We start from the raw sequence: 12,838 nt of genomic DNA, 5'->3' as shown, positions 1-12,838 counted from the left end.
ACAGACTTTTATGACTTGATACCTCGGTATCTTAAAAAAGTGGCATTTAATGTTTTTCCTTTCAGATAAACAAGTTCTGTTTACTATCATACTTATGCTTAAAGTTTTGGGTTATTCTCTTTATATATATATATATATATATATATATATATATATATATATATATATAATTGTTGTTAACCTGTCTATTTATTGTCTGTCAATAAACTTGTTCTTGAGAACCTTGCGTCTCTCTCACCTGTATCAATTTATTGGTATAATTGAGCATTTATTCTATGTACCTTATCTGGGATAATTCTAATAGAATTGTTCTTTTATGCAAGCTATGTTGCATTGGTTTATGTAGTCCCCTAATGGGAGGACTCCGTCCCATAAAGGGACGAGGGCGGTTTTATTAGTTTCTTCCTATGCGGATATAAACCTTTGTCCAATACAAGTATTGTGCGGATTACTGGTCAATATTTCATATTGACGCAGTGGTTCTTTACAAACTATGCTTTACTTAATATAGGGCGAGACCACTATATTAGCTTGCCTGGTATTCATACATAGGTATATGTACTCTTCGAGACTTTTCCAGAGTCTAGTAGGACTCTTCCCTGTAGGGGGCAGGAAGCTCTAACATAGTTTATAGTTAGTTGAAAAGATGTATAACGGTAACATCTTAGGTCTCTAGGTCTAGTCGACCGGGAAAAATTACCTCCGGGGAGTACGGCACGTTCTGAGAATCCACAGATACAGTAATGCTCTGGTATACTTCCATCAGGACGACATGGCTTGAGCCCAAAAAACGGATTTTGAGCAAAGCGAAAAATCTATTTTTGGGTGAGATGGCCATGTCATCCTGATGGACCCGCCCTTGCCTTTCTAAGAAAGGGCTGTAGGACCCCTCCCTACATACAGTATCTGTAGCACCTCGTGTACGCTACAAGGAATACAGATGGCGCCAGGATTGGCGCCAGGCACGCATACGAATCGGGAGATAGGGAGCCTTGGGAGCGGCTCCCCCTTTTTCTTTCCCGAATTCGTTTCTTGCCAATCGCCCTCTGCGAGATGAAATCTCTGTTCGGGATGCAGATTGTCATGTGGCGTGTCAAGAATACGTCCTCTGATATGTCGCGATATCCCTTTCAGGAGGGATATTCGCTCCAGCAGTTAGAATTCTGGTACCTTAAGGTAAATTCTCTGGGAATATCGCCGTAGATGTAATATACCCTAGGAAGCTACCTTATAGGAACTTCCATCAGGACGACATGGCCATCTCACCCAAAAATGGATTTTTCGCTTCGCTCAAAATCCGTTATATATATACATATATATATATATATATATATATATATATATATATATATATATATATACAGTGATACCTCTGGATACGAAAGTTTCTGCTTACGAAAAATTCAGGATGCGAAAAGTGATTCGAAGATTTTTATGCCCCAGGATACGGATAAAATTTCAGGATACGAAAACCTTACGAGATCCCAACTCTTCGCCGAGAGTAATTTTAAAAAGCGCGCGCCGCCAGACTTTCAACTTGGGTAGACTCACTTACAGCCTCCCGCTCACCCATTGGTTATCTCCCTACTCAGACGCTAGCTGACGCCATAAGATCCTGCTTTCCTATTGGTCGGCAACTATCCCAGCTTGCCTACGCACGGGCGTTCATCTCTCTTTCTCTCTTTTCGTTCCGACCGCGGTATCGTTAACAGACATTGTGTGCTTTCGCTTGTTTGACTTAGTGTTAATATACAGTACATTCGTACGCCACGTGTTATCGTTAATACAGTGAACCCTCGTTTATCGCGGTAGATAGGTTCCAGACCCGGCCGCGATAGGTGAAAATCCGCGAAGTAGTGACACCATATTTACCTATTTATTTAACATGTATATTCAGACTTTTAAAACCTTCCCTTGTACGTAGTACTGTTAACAAACTACCCTTTAATGTACAGAACACTTAATGCATGTACTAACGTACCCTAAACTAAAACAGGCACAAATATTAAGGGCGACTTTATATCATGCGTTTCCTAAAGACGCCAAAAAGCACGATAAAAAATGGCAACCAATGTTTTGTTTACGTTTATCTCATTTATACTGTAATGAAGAAACAAACGCATTTACACATCTGTGTATAGGTTAGTTTCTGCATCAATTATATTGATTATTCAGTACAGTATGTTGATTTGGTTATTACTAATGTTTTACTTAATTTTTCTTAGGACTTCCAAATGAAATGTTTTTCTTTATGACGCCGCCTGAAACGACGGCGTCATAAAGTACACTCAGTAAACAAACTAAGGAATTTAACGAGCATGATGAAAGTGATAAATAATGATATTACAGTAAAAGCTTTAATAAAAGATGTTATTACAAATATTATTTACCGTATCTATATAAAATCATACATACGTAGCAAAGCAGGAAAACAATCTACGAGAGAGAGAGAGAGAGAGAGAGAGAGAGAGAGAGAGAGAGAGAGAGAGAGAGAGAGAGAGAGAGAGAGTTGTTTTACATACGTAAATGTAAACTTTAAAAAAAAAAAATAGCCCCATTTCATATAGAATAGATTACAAATATTTTACTTTATCATATTACAGTAGTCTGTATAATACTGTAAAGTTCAGTACAGTATGTTGTTGTTAAAGTCGTGGTGATGAAATTCTCACGAAACAAAAACACGCCATTTGAGTACAACAGCTGATTCTCTCTCTCTCTCTCTCTCTCTCTCTCTCTCTCTCTCTCTCTCTCTCTCTCTCTCTCTCTCTCTCTTCGTGTTATACAATACTTACATTTAGATGAAGAAACTAAAATTAGTTTTCTTAGTGTCAATTAAATACGAAACGAAATAATTAGGCCGAGTCTACATCCATTTCAATCATAGCTAAAAATACGGCATCCGATTTCATCAGCAAACCACTATTTTTTGGGAAATATCATTTTATTCTAGAAAATTGCCACTCTTTAAATAGTTAATTGCACATTAAGAAAGCGTGTACTTTTGTTTTTAAATTTCGGGTTTGTTTTAAAAATCGAGTATTGTTGACTTCTTTTTTTTTTTACTTTTGGCTGTGATTAGATCAGCTGTCATCTAGCTGCCGCTCTTGAGTGTGTACGAATACACTAACAAAGTATCATTTATACCATTTCTTAACTTATTCAAACCGTCTACAGTATACAGTTGATATTACATAAGCACCAATGTGTTATAACCTATCAAATTTTTTTGTTTATTACATTTAAACCCCCCCCCTTCTCTCTCTCTCTCTCTCTCTCTCTCTCTCTCTCTCTCTCTCTCTCTCTACCTCTACATCTACCTCTGTGGGCTACTTTTCACTACCTCCCATTCCTTACCTCTCTCTATCTCTCTAACAAATGATATCTTTGTTGCTCCTCAAAGTTTCATTTATATTGAAAATCAATCACGATTCAATTTTCCTTACTTTCTTCAATCTCGCACCATCGGTCACATCGCGGTATTTTCGATATTTCTGGAAAATCCGCGATATATGTATATACATGGGTTATGAAAAAATCCGCGAAGTGGTGAATCCGCGATGGTCGAACCGCGAAGTAGCGAGGGTTCACTGTAAACATTCGTTACTGTGCACTGTACTGTATTAGTGTTTACTATACATAGACTGTATATAACGTTACGTAGTTTATTATATTAAGTATTACTGTAGCCATGGGTCCCAAGAATGTTGCCGAAGGAAAGAAGAAGAAGACGATGCTCTCGATGGAGACGAAACTTGAAATCGTTAAAAAGTACGAGTCTGGCATGCGTTTAAGTGTGATCGCCAAGGAGTATGGCCGGAATCCATCTACGATAGGCACCATCCTGAAGCAGAAGGCGGCCATAAAAGCAGCGACACCTTCTAAGGGCGTCACTATTTTCTCCAACAAGAGAGCCCACGTGCATGACGAGATGGAAAGGTTGCTTCTCGTGTGGATCAAGGACAAAGAGATCTCAGGAGACACCATCACTGAGACTACAATTTGCCAGAAGGCCTCCGCCATTTTCGGTGATCTCATGCGTGCTCAGGCCGAAGAAGGAGCAGGAGAAGGAACATCCCAGCAGGAACCCCCAGAGTTCAAGGCTTCTCGTGGGTGGTTCGAGAAGTTCAAGAAAAGGACTGGCATCCATTCAGTGGTACGGCATGGGGAGGCAGCCAGCTCGGACACGAAGGCCGCTGAAGCCTTTGTTAAAACGTTTGAAGAGTTGACTCTGCAGGAAGGCTACAGTTCGCAGCAAGTTTTCAATTGCGACGAAACTGGGCTTTTCTGGAAGAAAATGCCTCGTCGGACGTTCATCACGGCGGAGGAGAAGAGGCTACCTGGACATAAGCCTATGAAGGACAAGCTTACCCTTGCTTTTTGTGCAAACGCCAGTGGGGACTGCAAGATAAAGCCCCTGCTGGTGTACCATTTAGAAAATCCCCGAGCCTTCAAAGCCCACAAAGTCATCAAGGAGAACCTTCCCGTGATGTGGAAGGCGAATGCAAAAGCCTGGGTAACGAGGCAAGTGTTCATTGATTGGGTGAATGTCTGCTTCGGTCCGACTGTCCGAAAATATTTGGAAGAAAAGCGCCTCCCTATGAAATGTCTGCTGGTGTTGGACAATGCTCCAGCTCACCCTCCTGGCCTCGAGGAATATCTTCTGGCCGAATATTCCTTCATAAAGGTCCTGTATCTAACGCCTAACACCACCCCTCTCCTCCAGCCCATGGACCAGCAAGTTATTTCTAATTTTAAAAAATTGTACACGAAGCATCTCTTCAAGAGATGTTTCCAAGTCACAGAGAGTAAAAACCTCACTCTGCGTGAATTTTGGAAAGATCACTTTAACATCGTGATATGCCTCAAACTCATCGATCTCGCTTGGCAGAAAGTTTCGAGGCGTACCCTAAACTCATCTTGGAGGAAGCTGTGGCCTGATGCTGTCTCTGCACGAGACTTCGAGGGTTCGGGAAGCCTGGAGGCGAAGCCGAGATCGTTGACGATCCTGAACCAATTCAGTAGTCTGAGGTGGCTGACATCGTACATCTTGGTACGTCCATGGGGCTGGAAGTTAGTGCGGAGGATATAGATGAACTTATCGAGGAGCACCACGAGGAGTTGACGACGGACGACCTGAAGGAGTTGGAGACGATGCAAGTGAGTGATGTTCAAGAGCAGTTCTCTAGTGGTGATGAGGAGGATGTTGCACATTTGAAAACGGCAGACATCAAGGAAATTCTTGCATGTTTCCATAAAATGGCAGACTACGTCGAAAAGGAACATCCAGAAAAAGTTTATACCATCCGAGCGCTTCAACACTGCAATGACGTTTGCCTAACGCATTTTAGAAATGTGTTGAAAAGTAGGCAGAAACAAGCTTCAATGGATAGTTTCTTATTAAAGAGGCCAGCGGTATTAGTAGGCCAAGACGAAGGTGAAAGTGAAGAAAAGAAACAGAAAAGAGGAAGGGATGAAGAATTAGAAGGTGAAAGTAAAGAAAAGAAACAGAAAAAAGAAAGTGATGAAGAAGTGGAAGGTGAAAGTAAAGAAAAGAAACAGAAAAAATAAAGTGATGAAGAAGTAGAAGAGATTTAGAAAATATGAAAAATGTAAAGTTATAAAAAAGCAAAAAAAAAAAAAATTCAATTTTAAGTTTTATGTTACCATTAAGTGTTATTTTTTCTTTCATTTTATAGTTTTCCATACGTAATGTTAAGTGTTAATTATTTCTGCAATTCTTTTATTTCATAAAGTTTAAGTGTTAATGTGTTAAGTGTGTAAATTACTGTACGTAGTCTGTCACTTGTTACGTTTTCTGCCTTATGCCATCCTCCTCTGCCGCGACTTCGCTATCAGACATCGTCTCAATCAAAAGGTAAGTTTCAACTTTTTTGTTACACTAATTAACTGTAACCTTTTTTTCAGAGTGTACAGGCATCAATCCTTAATTTAGGTGTACGTACAGGTAACAATACACCTTCACTGATCTAAATGCTTTACGTACATACAGTACCGTAACTTTTATACAGTAGTAAAGAAAACGGACCTTTTTTTTTGGGCTTGGGGGGGATAACTTGGCTATAACTACATTATTGAATAATCTCATAGTGGTTTCTGGAATGGATTAGGCTGTTTTTAACGGTTGTGTTAATTATTGAATGATAAAAATGGCTGCATTACATGTTTATTACTACAGTTTAGCGTGTTTATGAAAGAAAAGGTGACTTTTTGTAAGGCTTGGAACGGATTAGGCTATTTACATGTAAAACGCGACTCAGAATACGAAAAAATCAGGATACGAAACCGCATCCTGAACGGATTACTTTCGTATCCTGAGGCATCACTGTATGTATATATATATATATATATATATATATATATATATATATAGAAAAGATCAAGGAATGTTACTCTCCTTAATTTTGAGAATTCAACACAGAACGGGGCTACAAATAACAAAAAATATCTGAGCCAAAATCACAGTGAGACAATCAAAATAAAATACTTCAAGAACAGTAAGAACATTAAATTAGATCTTTCGTATATAAACAACAAAACTAAAAAGAAACAAGAGCAAAAGAATTCTAATCCAAGACAGTGGAAGGCAATGGTACAGATACTATGCCACTACCCAAGACTAGAGAATAATGGTTTGATTTTCGAGTGTACATCTCCTAGAAGATCTGCTTACATAACTAAATTGTCTCTTCAACCTTATTAAGAGGAAAGTAACCACTGAACAATTACAGTGCAGTAGATAATCCCTTGCATGAAGATTTGTTTGGTAATTTCAGTGTTATTAGGTGTAGGAAGACAGGGGAGAATGTGGTAAGAATAGGCAAGAATATTCAGTGTATGAGTAGGCAAAGACAGAATGAGCCTTAACTAGAGAGAAGGGTCCAAGTAGTACAGTCTGGCCAGTCAAATGACCCAATAACTCTATAGCAATAGTATCTCAATGGGTCGTTGGTGCCCTGGCCAACCTACTACCTATTGGGGGTTTTGATTGGCCAGAAAATACTACATTGGATCCCTCTCTCTGGTTACTGCTCTTTTTTCCTTTGCCTACACATACACCAAATAGTCTGCCCTATTCTTTCCAAATTCCCCTGTCCTCATACCCCTGAAAACAATGAGATTACCAAACAATTCTTCTTTGCTCAAGAGGTTATCTACTGCACTGTAATTGTTCAGTGGTTACTTTCCTCTTGGTAAAAGTAGAAGGAACTCTTTAGCTATGGTAAACAGCTATTCTAGGAAAGGCAGTGACCGCATGCAGTTGGCAGGCATCACCATCTGCGGCAATGACCCCGAAGGAAATTTGCTAACAAGACTTGTTGTGCCCTGAGGCCATGATGGGAGGGGTGGCAACTGTAAGTGGTCGGCAGGTATCACCATCTGCTGCAATACCCCCAAAGGGATAGTGCTCAAATAATTAGTTGTGCCCTGAGGGAACGACTAAATGCATCATACTTTGTGAACCTTCCACAGTAGGAACGAAGGGTGAGCAGATGCAGAGGATGCTGCAGCTAATGGTACAAGAGCTCAATTGGTGCATTACCTATAGAGTCTCAGAGGGGAGAACTGTGGTCTACCCCTGGTGAGGTAGGTGTGCACTCCCGATGTGCCCCTAACTGTAGTACCCTCCAGATGCAAACAGAGCTGCAGCTAAAGGCACGAGAGCTCTATTAGAGTATTAACTCCAGAGTCTCGGAGAGGAAGACCGTGGTCAACCTTTGAGGAGGCATATATGCACTCCCACTGTGCCTCTAACTGTAGCCCCCTCATAAAACATTCCTTAAAGGGGAGACCTGAAAACCCCAAGAATTGCGGCAATGAGAGAGACTTCCCTGGTATGTGCAATTACTTTGCTAGGGGAAGTGACACTGTGAGCAGCTACGGGTTATCCGTGTATCAGTTGGCCATCATTCTACTACAAACGAGTAGAGACAACGTGGAGGGAACGAGATGATGGAGTAAGATGTCAAGACTTCTGCTACCCACTGAACCACTCCCACTGGGAAGACCACTTCCTACAGCCAATGGCCAGTTCATATATCAGGTTAACAGGAAAGAAAGACAGCATTGCTCTCTGTTCTCTACCAAACCAAAATAAAAAGTGATGTAATTTCGCCCGTGAGTGTGAGAGCGGGATGGCTGATCTACCACTCACTAATTATAGGGGTGGTGATTATACCTCCCTAGAAAAGTCTTTCGGCTAATTTTCAGCATTCACCAAAATGATATCCACTGTAAAGAGCGAGAGGGTTTGTAATTTTGCAAGAACAAATTTCAAATTCTAAATACTTTATCTGCCAAAATCTGTGCATTCAATAATACGGAAGTGTGAAAGGAACTAAGAGTAAATGAAATATCTTTTTTTTATAAAAAGTCTATTCAATTATCAAATACACGTTAGAAATAGGGCATCTCAAATTAACAATTATTTGTTATAAGTAAAGAATATTACAACATATGCTTTAATTACAGAAAAATAGCGTAATACTCAAAGTCAATTTCAAGATCTACTGACAAAACATTCCCTTTTCCTTTTAGTCCAACTGACAAAAATACTCATTTAGGAAGAACTTCAACGTATGGTAATATTTTATACGTAGGAAGAATAAACTTTCCATAATAATTCAAATAGAAAAGGAACATTTCTATCAGCAATGACTCCATCAGTTAAGAGAACTGGAGCCATAGTTTGATATGTACTCGATGTACATGAAGAAGAAGAACGTCAACTCAGCGAGTCTTGCACCAACAGCTTTTGTACACTCGAACCCAAGATTGTCAGAGAACAATCAAAGAAGATTGGGTTGGTTAGAAAGATCATTAATTAGATTAAAAGGTATGGAATGATGTTCATGAGTGGAGTCATATTGAAGAAAAACACTAGACAATATGTGCATTCAATAGACTGATCTTATCGCTTGATCCATATAACACCACAAACAGCTGAACATCACCATGAAAATACAAAAGATCTACTGTAATTCAATCTGACATGTTTTTCTTACTTGATCAAAATTCCAGTCAACTTGTTTATAAATGTGCTCTAAAGAACCATTTGCAAAGGAACTCTCTCAATTCCAGTTGATTAAACTCAAAAGGCAGAGTACAACTAGAGTCTAGCTAGCATGGAAATTGAATCACTTTGTAACAACATACTCCTCTTTTCAGAAGAACAAGACTTACCACTGTCCTTACAAATTTCCTCTGGCACAAATCTTCAAATTCAAATGACTTGCGAGACTAGATTTCATGGTAAATGTTTTGTCACAGTCATTACACCTAAATGGCTTTGCCCCAGTGTGAATTCGATAATGATTTGTGAGATTACCTCTCTGAGAAAAGGATTTGCCACAGACACTGCACTTAAATGGCTTCTCCCCAGTGTGAATTCTATAATGTTCAGTGAGATAACATTTCATAGAAAATGCTTTATTACATTCATTGCACTTGAAAGGCTTCTCGCCAGTGTGAATTCTATAATGGGTTGTGAGATTACTACTCACAGTAAATGCTTTGTCACAGACGTTACACTTGAATGGCTTCTCCCCCGTGTGAATTCTGTGATGGCTTGTGAGATCACTTTTCCGAGGAAATGCTTTGTCGCAGACATTGCACTTGTATGGCTTCTCCCCAGTGTGAGTTCTTAAATGTCTAATGAGAAAACTTTTCTTAGGAAACCCTTTACCACAGTCGCTACATATTAATGGCTTCTTCCTAGTGCAAGTTTCATAATGTGTTTCAAGACCAGCTTTCTGCATATGCTCTTTCCCCATTCCTCTTCCCTTTTCTTTGTCCTCTTTCCTACTGGATCCCAACTGTATGACACATTCATCTTTCACATCTGTCTTTACACTCTCCTCCTCTTTATTGACTTCCCTTTTGCTGATTTGTAAATCCTCCTCATTCACTGACACATCAGATTCAAAAGAATATTTCATATCACCTTCACTTGACTCAAATATTTCTGGCTCTGCTTTGAATCCCATGTCTGGATCCATGAAATGAGAGCCATCATCAAAGAGGCCATCACTCACGAAAATATCATTATTTTCCACTTTAACTCCATAGTGCTGTAATGAATCGTCCATTTTGCCTTTTTATTGGAAAGTCTAATGATTCATGAGTTCCTTATCATCTCCCTATCACAAGATGACATCTTTTTCAATATTATCGTCAACAATGTCCGAAGATGAAGTTAACACTAAACTTCCTATACTTTATATCAAAAGTCTTACAACATGAACTAACATAGACTCTAAGTTCCTTTTTCACAATCCCATATCTCTTAAAAATATCTTCAGTAGTTTACACAATCTTGCCATAAGAGGTGGATGATTATTTCCTTTGGGATGAAATATCTGAAACAAGAGAGAAAACTATCAGTGGAGAAGGACACGATGAAAATGAATTTTCTGAAATAAAACAACTTTTTAAAGTAAAACAATGAATTATAAAATTTCTAATTTTCCAAGCCATACTAACCCAAGCCCTTTAATAGGGGGGATAACTTTGGCCCGAGTTGGAATCACTCATTGATATGAGCAAGAAACAGCCATCAGACTGGAGGGGGTGCGGGAAAAGAAGCCTCGCCCTCTTCCAGTAGGTTCATGAATCACTTTTGATACTTTGACCCAGGACTTAGAAGGGCAGTTTGAGGAGGCAAGTTAGATTAAGGTATAGTTACTGCCTTAACCTTAAAGTCCTTTAGCCTATCTTCCTTGAAGGGGAGGTCCCTGAGTTCTCGATTTCTTAGCGGTGGAGTGCCAAATACCATCTTCAAAGACATCATGTGCTTGTCCTGCGACCGTAAAGTTTTAGACAAGTCAAGTATCGGAGTTGTAGGTCATAATGTTACGTCTAGGTGGAGGAGGAAGACTTAGCTCGCATTCCTCCACATTTCCACCCCTTTACCACATCCTTGAGTCGGAACAAAGACAGGGTATTGACTGAGACATTCCGAAGGTGGAGTGTCTTTCTCTTCAGCCCCTGCTTTTGGAACCTATAGATGACGGCATCGGGCCTCTCCAGAATCCACCTGACCTACATGTTCGCTTCAGGAATTTCATCGTCCTCACACCAGTAAGGACATTGTACTTGAACACCTCACACTTTTCAGTGTAGCCATTGCTATCTTCTCCATGTTCAGGGCATCAGGTACAGAGATCCCGACCGGCTGTGCCTCTAACTTCTCCAAACTCGAGTCTTGCACCAAGGCTGTAAAGGGCAGGGAGAAGGGAAGTCTGCGTAAATACTGTACAGTAGTACTACCTCTTCCTCCCTAAGGGAATTCTTTCTCATGAAAATTTGAGTCAACCATACTATTAGACTGCTGCCAAGAAGAGTCAGGCAAAACAGGTCTACAGCTGTGTTCCTACCATCAGGCGTTTCGGAATCTTAGGGCTACCTGGTGTCAGAAGTGTACCTGTAGATATTGATATTGATATTGGTGTCTTTATTGGCCATTGTTACAATAAAAATGAGTTATAAATATTAGTAGTACAGCCCAAGTCCATTAAATATGAAGCTTTTATATAGACCAGATTTACTTAATATAAAGTTACGGCCTAGTTGAAGACACACACAAATACAAATACATGTACATGCACACTTACATATGCATATACATAAACACATACCTACATACAATATGTACACATACACACATGCTCACAAATACATACAGCTTAGCATACATATACAAATACATAAAGAAATACAAATATAAACGTTCATAAAAACATACACACATACATGTGCACACATAAGTGCATATACATATACAATAATTATATAGTATCATAAATGATAAGTAGAAAAAATGGTAATAGTAATATTGACATGTATGACTATGAGTGATTTGATATCCTGTGGGAGGTTGTTGCAGTGTGTGTAACACCCCGCACACTTGCACTGCACTGAACCTGGACAATGCGACAGTACGGTACTCTTAGGTCATGAGGTCATCTTGTGTTAATATTATGGGACAGTGGATGGAATATGTTGATGGGATACACATTTAATGCTTTGAACACAAATAAACAAGTCTGTAGTGATATGAGATCTGGTAATTTGAGCAGCTTGTAGTCACAAAAGAGAGGGTTGGTATGCTCATATTTTGATTTATGTGACATTACCTTAATATTTTTTTTTTTTTTTGCAACAAATAATTGGTCTGTAAGTGTTTTGAATCTCCTCCCAGAATGGCTGAACAATACAATAAAACTGGATATACAGTAAAGTAATATAACAATTTTAGGGAATCTTTAGTTACATTATTTCTAATTCTATATATTACACCTGTAACTTGAGATATTCTAATACAATCCAGCTGTAAGTGAGCTTTCCAAGTTAGTTTTTCATTAATTATTACACCTAGGAATTTGATGTGGTTGATTCGACTCAATGATTTATTATTTAATTGTACATCAATATTATTTTGAATTGAATGTATGGAACTAGATAGCATATAGAATGTTTTTGAAATATTCTGTGTTAATTTGTTGGCTCTAATCCAATTTGATATATTTATTAGTTCTTTATTTAGAATTACTGTAATATCTTTAATGTTGTGACCCTGTACATATATAGTGGTATCATCTGCAAACAGCAAAACTTTAATTTAGTACTCGTATGTATTATATCATTGACATAAAAATAGGACTGGTCCCAGAACAGACCGTACTGTAGTAAGAATATTTGTTATTGTCTACAGTAAATTGTGTTCTGGAGAATAAATAGCTTTCTAAAAAGTTATGACCTTTTCCACCTATGCCATATATGCTTAGTTTGTGCATCAAAATATGATGGGATATGGTAT

The 12,838-nt window shown here is 38.8% G+C and overlaps 1 protein-coding gene across 7 annotated transcripts in view; it reads right to left on the bottom strand.

Annotated features, from left to right (window-relative positions):
• Positions 1–12,838, bottom strand: part of LOC137627104 (zinc finger protein 501-like) — a 539,524-nt gene that overhangs the window by 46,055 nt on the left and 480,631 nt on the right. For 2 of the 7 annotated variants that reach the window (XM_068358131.1, XM_068358130.1), the window contains one exon: positions 8,406–10,379. The exons of the other annotated variants lie outside the window; for them this stretch is intronic. In XM_068358131.1, the coding sequence (XP_068214232.1) occupies positions 9,213–10,109 (897 nt within the window). In that variant the 5' untranslated portion in view covers positions 10,110–10,379 and the 3' untranslated portion in view covers positions 8,406–9,212. Of the gene's footprint in view, positions 1–8,405; positions 10,380–12,838 lie in introns of those variants that run through there. 7 annotated transcript variants of the gene reach the window in all.

The sequence above is a fragment of the Palaemon carinicauda genome, chromosome 34, assembly GCF_036898095.1.
Source record: "Palaemon carinicauda isolate YSFRI2023 chromosome 34, ASM3689809v2, whole genome shotgun sequence".
Lineage (NCBI taxonomy): Eukaryota > Metazoa > Arthropoda > Malacostraca > Decapoda > Palaemonidae > Palaemon > Palaemon carinicauda.
Note: the sequence above shows the minus strand (reverse complement) of the source record. Positions and strands in the feature narration are given on the sequence as shown.